This window comes from Oncorhynchus tshawytscha, linkage group LG05 (assembly GCF_018296145.1).
Source record: "Oncorhynchus tshawytscha isolate Ot180627B linkage group LG05, Otsh_v2.0, whole genome shotgun sequence".
Classification (NCBI taxonomy): domain Eukaryota; kingdom Metazoa; phylum Chordata; class Actinopteri; order Salmoniformes; family Salmonidae; genus Oncorhynchus; species Oncorhynchus tshawytscha.
Genome location: NC_056433.1, coordinates 50,707,618 through 50,726,617, shown reverse-complemented (window position 1 = coordinate 50,726,617; position 19,000 = coordinate 50,707,618). Strand labels below are relative to the sequence as shown.

The 19,000-nt window shown below is 42.8% G+C and overlaps 1 protein-coding gene across 1 annotated transcript in view; it reads left to right on the top strand.

Moving 5' to 3' along the window:
* The first annotated feature begins 462 nt into the window (after nt 1–462).
* The window catches only part of LOC112250774 (ceramide synthase 1), a 41,747-nt gene continuing 23,209 nt past the window's right edge, over nt 463–19,000 (top strand). The window contains exon 1 of the mRNA XM_024421192.2: nt 463–1,838. Coding sequence (XP_024276960.1) covers nt 1,584–1,838 — 255 coding nt within the window. The 5' untranslated portion in view covers nt 463–1,583. The remainder of the gene's footprint in view (nt 1,839–19,000) is intronic.

Below are 19,000 nucleotides of genomic sequence, written 5' to 3'. Positions count from 1 at the left end.
GGATTATGGCCCGACGAGACCACGCTAGAGGTAGACAATGTTTCCTCCTTTATGTGTTTGAAACTATACATTTTGTAAATGAGTGGTGCCATTAAATTCATGAAAAACCTGCAAGGTTACAGTGCTTGGTTCTTGACAGACTCAAACCGGTGTGTCTGGCACCCTACTACCATACCCCATTCAAAAGCACTTAATTAAATATTTTGTCCATTCACCCTCAGAATAGCACACATACACAATCCATGTCTCAAGGTTTAAAAATCCTTATTTTAACCTGTCTCCTCCCCTTCATCTACACTGATTGAAGTGGATTGGACATGGAGTAAATGCATTTCATAGTATTTGAATGTGTTTTCTGGAACAGTCGACATCTTGTTGATGTGCATCGTTCTGCTGTTACATGTTGCGCTGTCGCTTTAAATGATCTCAGTTTAAAAAAAATCCCAGTACTTGAAAGTAGTGGGCCATAATTACGTCAGCTCCTCTGCTTTTTTCTTCATTCAATTAGTTAGAATGGTTTTAGGTGCGGGTGCTGAACATTATAGTCTTGTAAAAACGTTTACTAGCAGTACTTTTAATATTGTAACCAGAGAGGTTTCAAGTGCCGTGTGGAATCATGTTCTACATTGATTCCCATTAAAACAGCACGCATTTTTCTGTCACTTGTCAATACGCAGCATCACAGACACAGCATCACAGACTCCGCAGGACACGTCTAGCAGCGGAACGACAGAGGAAGGCGAACATTGTGAGGATATCTGGTCTTTTATCGGCGTTATTGGTTATTTTCTTAGTATTAGAAATGTTTCAGGACCACTGGTTTGGTATCTGGTAGGAATAGGTTATTGTAGCTGATGAAATGACGAAGATATGTTATATAAGGCGAATAACGGAGATCAGACAGAATTTAACGTTGGCCTCACAAGAATCGCATGTGATACCTCGACTGTACCGCTCTCTAGTATGGCACATCTTTAGTTTAGGTAGCTATCCAGATAGCTAATAATACTTACTGGATTTGTTTTTCTTGGCACACGGACGTGATTTTACAGTTACATCTAATCTCTGATAGATTCAACTAACGTTAGTTTGGTAGCCGTTTTAAATGCTGGTCTACCCGGTATTGTGTACATTTAATTTAGCGCGCTAGTCGGCTAACAAGCTAACGTTAGCTACAAAATAAGAATTGCCAAAATTCTGGCCAATGTGTACTAGGTCATAGAATACAGTAGCTTGTAATTCTAATAATTATAGCTAGGTAATTAACGTTGGCTATTAAATAAATCCAGCCGGTTTACCCATGGTTTTTGTAGGTTTATAATCCAATCAGACATAAATGATCTTCATGTGAAATGAACCCACGTCCTAATTTAGAAAAGAAAGAATTAACATTAGGCCACTTGAGACTAGGTTAAGCTGCTTAAAGCTTTTTTTTTTCTAGTTTTTAGTTTAGCTATATAACTAGCTAGATACAGTAGTTTGGACGCGTCGGGATCTTGCCTGGCTACCTCCTGTACAAAGAAAACACGCCGATCATACTGTCTGTGTCAGTTTTCTAAATCGCCGTTTTCCTTGCCGACACAATGGACAGTCACACGGATGATGACAGTATGAGAGTCGGGGAGGTGGAACCCATGCCTGGCTATACGGGTCTCCTAACGAGAGCGTCTACTGTGATGCTCAGTGCCTTGAGAGACTGCAGCGCGTGCGGTCTAGAACTCTCTAAAAGGACGCTCCTGGATAACGCTTATATTACATGGACCGAAATCGGCCTTTTCTTCATGTGCGCCGTTATGTGGACGCAGATACGACGGGGACTAACAGAATGTCTGTTCAAGGTAGATACACCCCCCATACCCAGCTTTCCCCTCAATCTTGCATACTATACATTCACATACACTTTTCTCCACGAAATACATCAATTCCCTCTTTACTTCAAGAACCATGAGCCTTATTTTCGTTCCCTAATTACAGGAGCCTTCTATCAGAGTTCAGCCTTCATTGGGTGTTTATAAAGGCGTTCATGTCACATGTTTCATATACCTTGCAGTAGAACTGAAATAAGATAACCGTTGTATTTCAATTATGGTGAATTACATTTGACTTTTCAAGCCCACCACAGGTTATTATTTAACACTGGTCTGTTTCTCTCTGGTATAAAATCATAAATTATTCTCCTTGCTGAATTCAACAATGGTTGTCTACTGTACTGGGGCTTGTCCTCCTGACAAGTTCATCTTGATGCCCATCAAATTGAATCATATGATGAATACCTTCATTCTGAGGAAGGCCTACACGCTACACTCCGATACCTTTAGTGTCTCAGTGTGTGTCAACTTGTAGTTCCCAACCAGGGGTTCTAGGAACACAGGGGGTCCTTGAGAACACTAATGAGACCATAGGCTTAATGGTGAAATGCACATGAGAGGGTACTTTAGGCATACTCCGGGCAGAGCAAAATTCACTGTTGTAGCCAAAATCAAGATCAGATACCAGGAAACTGATTCAATAAGACTACGGAAACCCTTCACCTCAGCTAATGACTCTGCAATAAAATATTAACTCCCGGGTTACAAAGACCAGAGCAGAGATGTGGCAAGCAAGCTTTGCTGAGGAGATTAAGGACACATACATGTGAACCACAGACAGCACCTGTTTTCTAAGAGTGTAGGCTATCTAGAACCTCAAAGGGTTCTTCGGCTGTCCCCATAGGATAACCCTTTGAAGACCACTTTTTGATCCAGGTAGAAACTTTTTGGGTTCTATGTAAAACCCTTTCCACAGAGGGTTCTATCTGGAACCCAAAAGGGTGCTCTTATGGGGACAGCCGAAGAACCCTTTTGGAACTCTTTTTTTCTAAGGGTGTATAGCCTCCCTAATCATTGGTGATTGGCTTAAGGCCGTAGACTGATGAGGAAATCAATGCATGTGAGATCTACTACTACAGTAGCATTGTCTCTCAAGCTACTGTCACACTCACACAAGCGGGTTAAGACAGTGGTTTCCTGGCGCGTGCTCAAACTATCATCAAAAAAGCAATATTCAGCAATTCTAGGTTGTTTTGTAATTTATTTTCGAGTAGCCTAGTAGCTAGTGTCTCTTTTTTATTTTTTTCCCACACACATTCAGTCAGTTATCCATCAATGAATGTGTTACACACCATTAGCATATCTTTGCCTGTCAATGAATGAATACATTCATAATCCTCCCAGCTTTTGGCTCCATGACAGTAGTAGGGGACTCAAGGCTCTGCTGAGAGATGCACAGACTCTGACTCTCCCACCAGGGGCATCATTTCAGCTAAACCAAGAGTATGGCAAAGTGACATGGGAAGAGGTTTTGTATTCAGACCCTTTGACTTTTTCCACATTTTGTTATGTTACAGCCTTATTCTAAAATTGATTAAATAAATGTTTTTCCTCATCAATCTACACACAATATCCCATAATGGCAGAGTGAAAACAGGTTTTTAGAAAAATTATTACTTAAAAAAAACAGATACCTTATTTACATAAATATTCAGACCCTTTGCTATGAGACTCGAAATTGAGCACAGGTGCATCCTGTTTCCAGTTTGGAAACATCAAGACTGTTCCTAGAGCTGGCCACCCTGCAAACTGAGCAATCGGGGGAGAAGGGCCTTGGTCAGGGAGGTGACCGAGAACCCGATGGTCACTCTGACAGAGTTCCTTTATGGAGATGGGAGAACCTTCCAGAAGGACAACCATCTCTGCAGCACTCCACCAATCAGGCCTTTATGGTAGAGTGGCCAGACGTAAGCCACTCCTCAGTAAAATACATGTGACAGGCTGATTGGAGTTTACCAAAAGGCACCTAAAGGACTCTCACACCATGAGAAACAAGATTCTCTGGTTTGATGAAACCAAGATTGAACTTTTTGGTCTGGAGGAAACCTGGCATCATCCCTATAGTGAAGCATGGTGGTGGCAGCATCATGCTGTGGGGGTGTTTTTCAGGGGCAATGACTTGGAGACTAGTCAGGATTGAGGGAAAGATGAACGGAGCAAAGTACAGAGAGATCCTTGATGAAAACCTGCTCAGGACCTCAGAATGGGGTGAAGGTTCACCTTCCAACAGGACAACAGCCCTAAGCACACAGCCAAGACAACGCAGGAGTGGCTTCGGGACAAGTCTCTGAATGTCCTTGAGTGGCACAACTAGAGCCCGGCCTTGAACCCGATCGAAACATCTCTGGAGAGACCTGAAAATAGTTGTGCATTGATGGTCCCCATCCAACCTGACAGCGCTTGAGAGGATCTGCAGAGAAGAATCGGAGAAATTCCCCAAATACAGGTGTGCCAGGCTTGAAGCGTCATACCCAAGAAGACTCGAGGCTGTACAACAAAGTACTGAGTAAAGAGTCTGAATAGTTATGTAAATGTGATACTTCAGTTGTATTTTTGTTTTTATACATTTGCAAACATTTCTAAAAACCTGTTTTTGCTTTGTCATTATGGGTTATTGTGTGTAGATTGATGAGGGGAAAATATTATTTAATACATTTTAGAATAAGGCTGTAACATAACAAAATGTGGAAAAAGTCAAGGGATCTGAATACTTTCCAGATGCACTGTATATCGATTATCACGTTGAAATCAATAGCTCGGTAGGGGGAGATGAGCTTGCGTGTCCTGTTAAAACTAACACCGCTCAATACCCACACAGAATATAGAATCATTTTTACATCACTGGTTAGAGGACAGTTTGTAGAAGTCATCTAGCTACATTTTGAAGTGATGCATTTTGATTCAAGTGGGTCGCCAACGTGGTAAGTGTAGCGCAACACTTTTTGGTTAATCACTTCCATCGGTATCATGCTTAAATCAATAGAACAGGGGGCAAACGTTTAGGAGTGTAGCACGTTTTAAACTAACACTATTCAAAGGCTACACGGAAACTTGAAATAACCTACACATCGTTGGTTGAATGAGGACTTGTAAGAAGGCTTATATCTATATTTTGAATGTTGAATGTTGATTTCGGGGGGCTGCCATCACGGGAAAGGGAACAGACGACTATTTCTGTTAGTTAACGTAAATCCAGGGATGGGCAACTTTAATGTAAAACATTGTGAGCAGAACATTTTAGTGGCCCCCCTCTTGCCAGCAGAGATTTTGTAGTTTTTGTTTCAGAGTTAATTTCGTGCAATTCTATACATTTTATCTTGGGGTGTAGGGAAAATGTTGCAGTTTAAAGCAGGTTTCCTGCAATTCTACACATTTTGCCATGGGCGGAGAGGAAAATGAACTGTTTTACACTTAATTTCCTGCAATTCTACACATTTTGCCATGGGATGGAGAGAAATGTTTGCTGTTTTTGATATGATATCTGAGTGAGACTGACTATCAAAATCATTGGGGATCCCTCATCCAGTAATTTGACCATGATAACTTTAGATAGTTTAGCGGCCAGTCAATTTAGCAATCTAAAATATGTTAGCTGTCATGGGCTAATTGAGTGACTATCAGTGACTGACATAACAAAATAAAAACTGCTGATGCACAACCACATTTTGAATTCACCTTGTGTATTCTACTATTCTAACTCGCAACAGTAAGTTGAGACCCCGACTGAGTAAAAAGAAAATAGGGGTGGCCACCAGTTTCCCATCCCTGACTTAAATTAATCATGATGAGGCATAGGATATCAACAGTGTAAACAGTTGGCTGCTTTTTAAGTGATTGCTTGTCAAATCCATGTCTTGGTGTGTGGCCAGTGACTTTTATAGAGAGACCGCATCAAATTTGTTGTGCCATTTCATAAGTCCTGCGCGTCCCAGCGTGTGACAAAATCAACAGTAACAAAACAAAGAGCTATTTTAAGCAATCAGTCTTATGTCATCACGATGACTATAAACCTTTATAATCATATCACCAATCCGAGGTAAAAAGGATGTGTAATTCCACTCAAAATGTAAGTTTGTGTAAGGTTAGTAACAGAAATGGTCCAATTTCCAGGGAAATTTGTGGAATATACACTACTTTAATATGGCAAAATAATTCTACGTCAATTTAAAATGATAGTATATGTTGCCCACTCAAACAATTTCACACTCATTTAACCATTTACAGAGTAAAACAATGCTCTCAAACACAATTTAACCGGGTACTCTAGACTAGCCTCTCCATAGTGTCTATGCAGCAGCCTGATCGTTTGACGTCCCTACTAATATGACTTGGATTGGCCTTTGGTTCCTGGACAGTAAAATAACGTTGATTTGTAAACCAATAGAACATGCAATAAATGCTGGTTCCAATGATATGAAATTAATAGAATTTGTTTTATTTTTCACTAAGCTAGGCTACTTTGAAACAAGGTAAGACATGCTTCATAAAATGACATAAAACGTTTTAAAGGTTTTAAACAATTATGTTTATGGTTAAATAGTTCCTAAATGCTGGCTGCCTCCGCTGAGATTTAAGGTGGGTGATGTGCTGTGCGCAACAGGCACCTTCCTTCACTCTCAGGTCACGTGACCATTTGATCTGCATGAACTGTGCCTCAAGTATGTCGACAGAATAAAGCATTTCGTCGTTAATGTTAATTAAACTTCATTATAATTTGTCAAACATGACTATATTAAAGTTTAGGCTATATTAAAGTTTCGCAAAGTTTTGTTGGCGACTCCTTCATGTCCGCATCGAGTTGGACATGAGGCTGTATGCATATCACCTACACTTTGACTTGTAGGCTTTTTTATTTACAGTGCCTTGCAAAAGTATTCATCGCCTTTGGTGTTTTTACTGTTTTGTTGCATTAAGACCTGAAATATAAATTGATTTTTATTTGGATTTCATGTAATGGACAAAATAGTCCAAATTGGTGAAGTGAAATGAAAAAAAGAACTTGTTTCAAAAAATTCAAAAAAATTCAAAAACGGAAAAGTGATGTGTATTCACCCCTTTGCCATGAAGCACCTAAATAAGATCTGGTGCAACCTGTGTCACTTGACCTGTCACATGATCTCAGTATATATACACCTGTTCTGAAAGTCCCCAGGGTCTGCAACACCACTAAGCAAGGGGCACCACCAAGCAAGCGGCACCACCAAGCAAGCGGCACCATGAAGACCAAGGAGCTCTACAGATCAGGGTTGGGTTATAAAACAATATCAGAAACTCTGAACATCCCACAGAGCACCATTAAATCCATTATTAAAAAATGGAAAGAATATGGCACCACAACAAACCTGCCAAGAGAGGGCCGCCCACCAAAACTCACGGACCAGGCAAGAAGGGCATTAATCAGAGGGGCAACAAAGAGACCAAAGATAACCCTCCCCACCATAGATTGGAGTATCTATCCATAGGACCACTTTTAGCTGTACACTCCACAGAGCTGGGCTTTACGGATGTGGCCAGAAAAATGCCATTGCTTAAAGAAAAAAAATAAGCAAACACGTTTGGTGTTCGCCAAAAGGCATGTGGGAGCCTCCCCAAACATATGTAAGAAGGTACTCTGGTCAGATGAGACTAAAATTAAGCTTTTTGCTCATCAAGGAAAACGCTATGTCTGGCACAAACCCAACACCTCTCATCACCTCGAGAACACCATCCCCACAGTGAAGCATGGTGGTGGCAGCATCATGCCGTGGGGACGTTTTTCATCGGCAGGGACTGGGAAACTGGTCAGAATTGAAGGAATGATGGATGGCGCTAAATACAGGGAAATTCTTGAGGGAAACCTGTTTCAGTCTTCCAGAGATTTGAGACTGGGACAGGTTCACCTTCCAGCAGGACAATGACCCTAAGCATACTGCTTTAGCAACACTCAAGTGGTTTAAGGGTAAACATTTAAATGCCTTGGAATGGCCTAGTCAAAGCCTAGACCTCCATCCAAATTGAGAATCTGTGGTATGATTTAAAGATTGCTGTACACCAGCAGAACCCTTCCAACTTGAAGGAGCTGGAGGAGTTTTGCCTTGAAGAATGAGACATATCCCAAGAGACTTGCAGTTGTAATTGCTGCAAAAGGTGGCTCTACAAAGTATTGACTTTGCGGGGGGTGAATAGTTATGCACACTCAAGTTTTCATTTTTTTTGTCTTATTTCTTGTTTGTTTCACAATAAAAAATATTTTGCATCTTCAAAGTGGTAGGCATGTTGTGTAAATCAAATGATATAAACCCCCCAAAAATTCCAGGCTGGAAGGAAACAGAATAGGAAAAATGCCAAGGGAGGTGAATACTTTCGCCAGCCACTGTATGTACATGAAAAATATATTTGAATATTTTTCAAATTGTAATGGCTGTCTTGGGAAGAAGGTGAGGAGGACCAAGGTGCAGCGTGGTAAGTGTTCATGATGATTTTAATTAAAGAAAGCACTGAACACTGAATCAAAACAATAAACGATGACGTGAATTTACAAAACCGAAACAGTACCGTGTGGCCCAAACACTCACACGGAAACAAACACCCACAAACCAAAAGTGAAACCCATGCTACCTAAGTATGATTCTCAATCAGAGACAACTAACAACACCTGTCTCTGATTGAGAACCATACTTAGGTAGCATGGGTTTCACTTTTGAGTCAGAGGTTGGTAAAGTTGGTAAAGACATGAAGGAGTCGCCAACAAAACTTTGCGAAACTTTAATATAGCCTAAACTTTAATATAGTCATGTTTGACAAATTATAATGAAGTTTACACAAAAACCAAGAGAGAAAAACAAACAGACTGCCCACCCGAACTCACGCCCTGACCATACTAAAACAATGAATAAAATAACAGAACTATGGTCAGAACATGACACAAATCTTGGCCTTTGATACAATTCTGATCGGTGTAATTGTTTGATATTGTGATTTTAGTGTGAAATCTATATTCTTCTTGTCCGACAATTTTTTTTTGTAACTTGCCCCGGACAAGAGGACAAGCGTTAATGTTGAGCCCTGATGTCAAGTCAAACAGCAGTTGCCTAGCCAAAGCCATCTACTACAGCCAACTTTACCACTGCACTGTTTTGAGAAAAAGCCAAGTTGTTCCCTGCAGCTGCGTCGATGTGCTCTCCAAAAAAACAGCCAGCCATTACAAACAGCCTTCGGTCTCGCTTCCAAGCGTCTGCATGGTCCCAAACGTCAGCCCGCGAATCCCGCTAAACTGCATTTGCCTTTAATCGGAATTTGAATGATTTTGGTGTTGAGCGAGGTTATGACGACTGCCATACCCTGCCGTGGCGCCCCTGTCTCTCGCACTGCTGGGGTTGACTGGGAGGTGCTCCATTGTCCGTTCCAACAGGGGTTGACTGGGAGGTGCTCCATTGTCCGTTCCAACAGATGTGGCCACAGCTCATTATTAATTTGGACATTTGGCTGGGTTAGGAGTAAAGCTAAATGCTATATCATAGGCCCCATATGTTGGCTCAGATGTGGTCAGGGAATGGGCGGCTTTTTCCTTTTAGTCACAACTACTATGGACAGACCCTGGATGAGAAATGGCCGGGCCTTTCACAATGAATTACACTAGTACAATCTGATGCAACACTAAATCAAATCAAATCAAATTTATTTATATAGCCCTTCGTACATCAGCTGATATCTCAAAGTGCTGTACAGAAACCCAGCCTAAAACCCCAAACAGCAAGCAATGCAGGTGTAGAAGCACGGTGGCTAGGAAAAACTCCCTAGAAAGGCCAAAACCTAGGAAGAAACCTAGAGAGGAACCAGGCTATGTGGGGTGGCCAGTCCTCTTCTGGCTGTGCCGGGTGGAGATTATAACAGAACATGGCCAAGATGTTCATAAATGACCAGCATGGTCGAATAATAATAAGGCAGAACAGTTGAAACTGGAGCAGCAGCACAGTCAGGTGGAAGTTGAAACTGGAGCAGCAGCATGGCCAGGTGGACTGGGGACAGCAAGGAGTCATCATGTCAGGTAGTCCTGGGGCATGGTCCTAGGGCTCAGGTCAGTTGAAACTGGAACAGCAGCATGGCCAGGTGGACTGGGGACAGCAAGGAGTCATCATGTCAGGTAGTCCTGGAGCTCAGGTCCTAGGGCTCAGGTCCTCCGAGAGAGAGAAAGAAAGAGAGAAGGAGAGAATTAGAGAACGCACACTTAGATTCACACAGGACACCGAATAGGACAGGAGAAGTACTCCAGATATAACAAACTGACCCCACTATCGGGGTATTTCTCGAATTACGTGTTTTGTGTGTGTTGCGTAAGAAGCACCCAAACAGTGATTGAGAAATGCCAAGGGATGTAAATCATGTTAACGAAAATTAGCATCCAGTGACGCATTGAGGCTAAACTATCTAGCTTTCATCTGAGGAATGTGTACTCCAATATAGCCCAACAACTTCAGCCTCTCGTAGAATTAAGGGACGCCATAAATAAAACACAAGGCTTTTTGAAATCTCCTGGGTGCTCCTGTTCTACTACTCCCTTAAATATTTGAAGCTATCAGGGGACTATTCCCACAACCTCTGTCTCTGTGGCAGCATGGGTATATAAAGAAGCGTCTGAGATGGAGGAGGAGTAGAGAGAGACAGGACCTACAGTGAACCCACTGACTGACTGACGGACTGACTGACTGACTGCCCCTCATGCAGCAACAATAGTCTCTCTAATACAACAAACCCCCGACCGACCACACTGTAAAAACTCTGGGCACTAGTTACCTATAGACTAGGACTAGGACTTTTTTGTTCTTCCTGTGCACATGGTCAGGAAAATCTCCTGACCCTGAGAGTATGATATTGTGTCTGACATTGTGGTCATGTGGTACATGTCTTCACATAAGATGGCCTCTCTGACTTTACTGTGAAAAACGCATTTTTTTAAGGACTTTCTATTTGGAGGATATAGACGCACACTGTTGAGCTCTGATTGGCAGATGGCTCAGAGCGATCAGTCACCTTCAGGCTTTGTAGTTACTGTTGTTATTACACTGTCTTAACTCGGTCACTGCACTGCACCGAGGGCAGAGGTGTCGGCTTAGAAGACTTGGGCTCAGACAATAAACTGTAGGGCCCTAAAGGCTCTCTGTATCAGTGTTTGCCTTGTGTAAAACATTGGGATGCTGTTTATGATTAACTAACACTTACACTTGTGGTACTGTTATTTTATTGCTATACACCTGCCTATATGACAAGGAGGTCAGTGTATGATTGTGTGCGGGTGTGTGCGTGTCTGCCTTGACTGTCTGTATATTTACTAGTGAGTGTGGGTGTGAAAGTGCACGATGCCTGACTTCCACTTCCTGCTGCTATAGTGCTGCAACTGGGGCCAGGGCTCGGCTAAGCTGGCGCAGCACACCCAGCTCTTATTAACGGGGCCAATTTCGGCACTGATACATGGCCTGCCTGCTTCTCCACAGCCACAGCCTCTCAGGATCCGGGCAAATGTGCCAAGCCTAACTGAAACGCACTCAGCAGCAGTTTATAACCCCTCTTATGAATTCCTGTCTCCCGCTCGCAGCAAATACATGTACTTGACAGTGTTAGCCTGGTTTTAGGGCTTATCAGCATTGGGCTATGTTTCAAAACCACTTGATGTAGAAGGCGCCCTCAACCACAGGTCTTGGATCAAATCCTAATGTAAACCATTTGGGGATGGGAAAATAATATAATCTGACCCTGTATCAGTGGTTAGGGGCAACTACCTACTGACTCTGTCAACATCTCTCCTGACTAACTAACTTCCTGGTTATTCTAATTTCTAAAACCGTCTGACATGATCCATGACAAGTCACGCATACAGGCTTAACGACTATTGTTATCAAACTGTAGTAGTGTAGTAAAACTATTTGTCTTGATTAAAAGTCCCAGCAGCCCTCAATTAAAGAGATGATCCTTACATCCTCTCATATAAATATTGATTAAGTGTAGCCGGTCTCTATATAACTGGCTTTAACAGAATAGCGTATGAAGAAGCAGACAGGAACTAATTTATTATGATTAACTAAATAACTCCTATAAATAACTTGTGTTTACCGGCTGTCTTTCCCCTGGCAAGCTAGAATGCACAGCCTTGACCACAACAACAAAACATGTCCCTCTGTAGAGAGACAGCACATTGTGGCTGTCAAACTTGGCAGAGCTCTGTAACCCCAACAACAAGGCTACTCTATGACAATACGATTGAGAGGGCAAAGGAAATCGGAGCTCATTGTCTCCTCAGCACAACATAGCGCTGGAGAGCCCAGAGTCTGAGAGAGTTGTGGTGGGACCATTCATTAGTAGTAGGATATAATAGATATCCAGCCTGTTGACAAGGAGTTTCCCACTTTCCATGCTTTTTAAAGGTAGTACCGTAGTTTAATACTTTTCAGTGGTTTTTGAACAGGATTTAGGCCTACATGGAAGTTTCTCGTTAGGCAGTTGAAGGGCTAGTGTACATCCGCACATTTATAATTGTAGGAAAATAGCAAATTCTTCTGTAATTTCCACCTGGTGTTGTTGTCCGTCTCCTCCTCCCCCTCTCGCAACACTGTCACACGGAACCCAAACCGGCTGCGCGCGTGCACCATCGTGCATACATTTATTTTGTCCCCACGATACGCAGGTTAAAATATCAAAACAAACTGTGAACCAATTATATTCATTTGGGGACAGGTCGAAAAGCATTAAACATTTATGGCAATTTAGCTAGTTAGCTTGCACTTGCTAATTTGTCCTATTTAGCTAGCTTGCTGTTGCTAGCAAATTGGTTCTGGGATATAAACATTGAGTTGTTATTTTACCTGAAATGCACAAGGTCCTCTACTCCGCCAATTAATCCACACATAAAACGGTCATTCGAATCATTTCTAGTCATCTCTCTTCCTTACATGCTTTTTCTTCTCTTGACTTTATATTGCGATTTGCAACTTTCATAAATGAGGTGCATTACCGCCTTATCAGTCACCCACGTGGCTATAACCAATGAGGAAATGGCACGTGGGTACCTGCTTCTATAAACCAATGAGGAGATGGGAGAGGCAGGACTTGCAGCGTGATCTGCGTCAGAAATAGAAAGGACTTCTATTTTAGCCCTTGGCAACACAGATGCTCGTTGGCGCGAGTGAGCAGTGTGGTTGCAATAATTGAATAACATAGATCTCTACATTTATTTTGCAACGCTCACACACGCGACGCGAGCGTGTGGTCAGCCTGTTAGACCAGCCTCTGCCAGAGCCTGTTGGTTAGCATAGCAACAGGATAGTTAGCCCCACATGAGCTACACATCTGGGAGAGCGTAACCAAAGATAGACCACAGCTTGTTGTTTCCAATGGGAACAAATGAGTCATAGTGGGCAGAACAAGCAAGGAGCTAGTGAGATCCTATTACCTTGTTGTAGCATACATCTGCATATTTCCGTTAGGGAACGCCTACTATGTGAAGTGCGCGTTTGCAATAACTCACCTAATTCACCTTTGCACTCCTAAACAATGCAATATTGTATAACTTTGGCAAAGGTAAAGTCTACAAAACATAGTCCACTCTGTTCATAACAGATTCTAGTTTTGGAAACAGAAAACTGTATTGAGATCAAATGTTTCATCAATGAGAAAATGTGCAGAATGTCAGCCAAAATCCATCTGCTTCCATCTTCTCCCACTGCCGGCTACTTGGCTTTCTCTCACTACCATCATTTGCTAGTGAGTGGAAACACCAAGCGCATGCTTCACATTTATACATCCGGTGAAATATGTCTCATTGTTCTGTGGTGTAACAGTGACTGTTTTACAACGAGGTGTTACTCTGTTAGCCCAAACACAAGGGCAGCTGAGCTGACCCTACCAGGTTTGTTTGAGCTGAACCCAATGTCATTCGACCTCGTCCTCCCCCCACCTCCTTCTCATCGCTAAGCCTCCTCCATCTTGTCAAAGATTTACCCAGTGGATGCGAGTCTATATAGTTCTCGACTCATCCCTGTAGTGTCATACGGTCTAAGCGTCGTTAATAAAATGAACACTAATCAGCTAGCCTCTCCTTTAGTTCCTACTATATGACCCCCTGGCTCGGCCCGGCAGGCAGTGACGTGGTTATTACAGTGACCTCATAAACCGCAGGCTCCTGGCTTTATGCACCCTCTTAGTGTTGCTAATTTCATGCCTGTTGCATTATGGATGATGCCCATATGCTCACACATACACATGCAGGGAGAACGGAACAGCTTGTGTGAATAATAGTTCATTTTTGTCTTGCTGCAAATGGCAGGAAATGACAAACCACTCTCTCTCACTCTCTCTCACCAACCCCCATTAACAGTTAACAAACGGTTAAATTGGTTTCAAACAGTAAAATTACATGACCAACAGAAAATACATGGAAGGAAATGTTTTCACTAAGACTTAAAACACATGCGACAATAGCGAGCCTATCTTCCCATATTACTGAACATGCAACTACTGTAATGAAGCAATGAATGTAATACATCATTTTTAAACATTTGCCAAATTGCAGATTGTGGGAAAGCACTGTTCTTAAAGACACACCTGATGCAAGCCGTTTCATGTGACAGAGTTTAACATCTCCATTAGAAACTTGTGTTCGTCAATGCAATCTGGAGTACCAGGTGTAGACCTTACAGTGAAATGCTTACTTACGAACCCCGAACCAACAATGCAGTTTAAAAAATACAGATAAGAATAAGAAATAAAAGTAACAAGTAATTAAAAAGCAGCAGTAAAAAACAATAGCAAGACTATATACAGGGGGGTACCGCTACAGAGTCAATGTGCGGGGGCACGGGTTAGTTGAGGTAATATGTGCATGTAGGTAGAGTTAAAGTGACTATGCATAGATGATAACAACAGAGAGTAGCAACGGTGTAAAAGCGGGGAGTGGGGAATCCAGAGAATAGAATTATGGTCAGATTTGCCAAATGGAGGGTGAGCTTTCGGGGCTCTACCCTAACTTTTTTCCCAAGGAGTACATGTGCTCCTAAATGAACAAATGTAGGAGCACAGTGAACAATGTTCAAGTAACACAGAGTTTATTAACATACATATTTATACTCTGTGTGTGAGCGTGTACTAAGGGACAAACATCTGTGCAACAGCATATACCACCAAAATCACACATTGACCCATGCCTACTAGATGCAAAGGATATCAGTTGTCCAGCTGCTTTTGTATGTTGGCCGTCTGGCACGCTTAGAGGTCAGCAAGCGGTCAACGGCAGGAGTGGGATCCAACTCCTCGACAGAAGACCCCTCCAGGCTGCTCCTCATCAGGTCTATCGCTGGTGGAGACCCCAAGGCAGCTTCTTGTCGAATTCTTAATCCGGTTCTGCGCAGAGAAGCCTTCGCTCACACTGGGCGGCTGAAATGGGCAGCACCAGCTCCAGTATGTTCTAGGGAAAAGATGATAACTTTACATTTCATTTAAACTCTTACCACTAACTTATCAAAACCAACTATAGAAGGATACCATACATAGCCACTCAGGACTGTTAGTCTACTTTGTAATCGTGCCTGTAGGGGTCCTTTGTTAACATGGTCTCCCACAGGCCACTGTAAAATGTGTCCTTGAAATTGTGGCTGACCAGGATTTTCAGCCCCTGCCAATCATCCTGGATTGCAGCCATGTTGCACCCCGATCTGCAGGATTGGACAGAGCCTCATGCCTCCTGCCTTTGCCCTAAGCTTTAGTGCTTCCAGTCTGGTCACTGTCTTCCTCTGACTTGGCTTGGGGGAGGATCAGGTCATTCCTTTTCAGGGTGAGGCTAAGTGAGGATAGCTCCTCAAACATGTCTGAGGGAAAAGGGCAGAACATTTCCCACTGTATCTGTTAAGTAGTGAATAAATAAACTGTCACCTGTCAATTACTTGATTCTGAAAGTTAATTTGAGTCTTGAACCTCATTTTTAAAACTAGTGTGGTATTATATTTCTTGTGTAAAATGGACCTTCTTTGCCCTCCATTGAACTTCCACTGTTCTTGATGCTACAGCCAGGTGCTGCAGAACAACGGAGTACTGGGCTTTGTCAGTGGCAAGGTCCTTGTCTTGTCCATGCCGCAGTAATACTTTGAGGGCTCTGTGGATATGGGGGACCCAGCGAGTTCCCTCGACACTAGACGGTGTGCAAATATCCACACCGAGCTCTTGCCCGAAAACATAGAGCTCTCGTTTGGATTTTCCGCTGAAGTGGAAAATTCCCCCCCCACCCCCCCAGAGAATGATTTATTTCAGCTTTTATTTCTTTCATCACATTCCCAGTGGGCCAGAAGTGTACGTACACTCAATTAGTATTTGGTAGCATTGCCTTTAAATTGTTTAACTTGGGTCAAACGTTTCGGGTAGCCTTCCACAAGCTTCCCACAATAAGTTGGGTGAATTTTGGCCCATTCCTCCTGACAAAGCTGGTGTAAATCAGTCAAATTTGTAGGCCTCCTTGCTCGCACACACCTTTACAGTTCTGCCCACAAATCTTCTATGAGATTGAGGTCAAGGCTTTGTGATGGCCACTCCAATACCTTGACTTTGTTGTCCTTAAGCCATTTTGCTACAACTTTGGAAGTATGTTTGGGGTCATTGTCCATTTGGAAGACCCATTTGCGACCAAGCTTTAACTACCTGACTGATGTCTTGAGATGTTGCTTCAATATATCCACATAATTGTCCTTCCACATGATGCCATCTATTTTGTGAAGTGCACCAGTCCCTCCTGCAGCAAAGCACCCCCACAACATGATGCTGCCACCCCCGTGCTTCACGGTTGGGATGGTGTTCTTAGACTTGCAAGCCTCCTAATTTTTCCTCCAAACATAACGATGGCCAATATGGCCAAACAGTTCTATTTTTGTTTCATCAGACCAGAGGACATTTCTCCAAAAACTACGATCTTTGTCCCCATGTGCAGTTGCAAACCGTAGTCTGGCTTTTTTATGGTGGTTTTGGTGCAGTGGCTTCTTCCTTGCTGAGCGGCCTTTCAGGTTATGTCGATACAGGACTCGTTTTACTGTGGATATAGATACTTTTGTACCTGTTTCCTCCAGCATCTTCACAAGGTCCTTTGCTGTTGTTCTTTTCGCTCCAAAGTACGTTCATCTCCAGGAGAACTTGTCTTCGTCCTGAGCGTTATGATGGCTGCGTGGTCCCATGGTGTTTGTACTTGCGTACTATTGTTTGTACAGATGAACATGGTACCTTCAGGCTTTTGGAAATTGCTCCCAAGGATGAACCAGACTTGTAGAGGACTACAATTTTTTTCTGAGGTCTTAGCTGATTGCTTTTGGTTTTCCCATGATGTCAAGTAAAGAGGCACTGAGTTTGAAGGTAGGCCTTGAAATACATCCACTTGTACACCTCCAATTGACTTAAATTATGTCAATTAGCCTATCGGAAGCTTCTAAAGCCATGACATAATTTTCTGGAATTTTCCAAGCTATTTAAAGGCACAGTCAACTTAGTGATACAGTGAATAATAAGTGAAATTATCTGTCTGTAAACAATTTCTGGAAAAATTACTTGTGTCATGCACAAAGTAGATATCCTAACTCGACTTGCCAAAACTATAGTTTGTTAATTAACAAGAAATTTGTGGAATGGTTGAAAAACGAGTTTTAATGACTCCAACCTAAGTGTATGTAAACTTCAGACTTCAACTGTATATATTATCCCTCCGCTGGCTACAGTGGACGTTGAAGTGACAGCGGGGGACCCGGTATCTTCACTAACTTGTTCTCAGCAGGTTCGCTAATGTTCTCAGCATCCCTGAAGTTAGCCACCATGTCATCGTTTGCCGCCTCAGATAAACCTTGTGAAGAGGCTTTATTAGTTGAAACCTTGCGAATCACCCTCACCAGATTCCTCTTTTTCCTCGTCACCTTTTTCACTTAAAATAAAATTGAATGGGCTTCATTTTTAGCGATGTCTGCACTTTAACTAATAGCCTATACCGATACTTGTCATCTTTAAACAATTAGCAGCGGGGGAAAAATAGATTATTGAGGGGCCCCCATGTTGAGGATCAGCGTGGCGGATGTGTTGTTATCTACCCTTACCACCTGGGGCCAGCCCGGCAGGAAGTCTAGGATCCAGTTGCAGGGGGAACTGTTTAGTCCCAGGGTCCTTAGCTTTGTAATGAGTTTGAGGGCACTATGGTGTTGAACACTGAGCTGTAGTCAATGAATAGCATTCTCACATTGGTGTTCCTTTTGTCTAGGTGGGAAAGGTTAGTGTGGAATGCAATAGAGATTGCATCATCTGTGGATCTGTTGGTGTGGTATGCAAATTGGAGTGGGTCTAGGGTTTCTGGGATAATGGTGTTGATGTGAGTCATGACCAGCCTTTCAAAGCATTTCATGCCTACAGACATGAGTGCTACTGGTCAGAAGTCATTTAGGCCGGTTACCTTAGTGTCCTTGGGCACAGGGACTATGGTGGTCTGCTTGAAATATGTTGTTATTACAGACTCAGACAGGGAGAGGTTGAAAGTGAATTGAAGACACTTGCCAGTTGGTCAGCGCATGCTCAGAGTACACGTCCTGGTAATCCATCTGGCCCAGCGGCCTTGTGAATGGTGACCTGTTTAAAGGTCTTACGCACATCGGCTGCGGGAGAGCGTGATCACACAGTCATCCAGTACAGTTGATGCTCTAATGCATGTTTCAGTGTTTCTTGCCTCGAAGCAAGCATATTAGTTATTTAGCTCGTCTGGTAGGCTCGTGTCACTGGGCAGCTCTCGGCTGTGCTTCTGTAATAGCTTGCAAGTCCTGCCACATCCGACGAGCGTCGGAGCCGGTGTAGTACGATTGGATCTTAGTCCTGTATTGACACTTTGCCTGTTTGATGGTTCGTCGGATGGCATAGCGGGATTTATTATAAGCTTCCGGGTTAGAGTCCCACTCCTTGAAAGCAGCAGCTTTACCCTTTTTAGCTCAGTGCGGATGTTGCCTGTAATCCATGGCTTCTGGTTGGGGTATGTACATACAGTCACTGTGGGGACAACATCCTCGATGCACTTATTGATCAAGCCAGTAACTGATGTGGTGTAGTCCTCAATGCAATTGGAAGAATCCCGGAATATATTCCAGTCTGTGCTAGCAAAA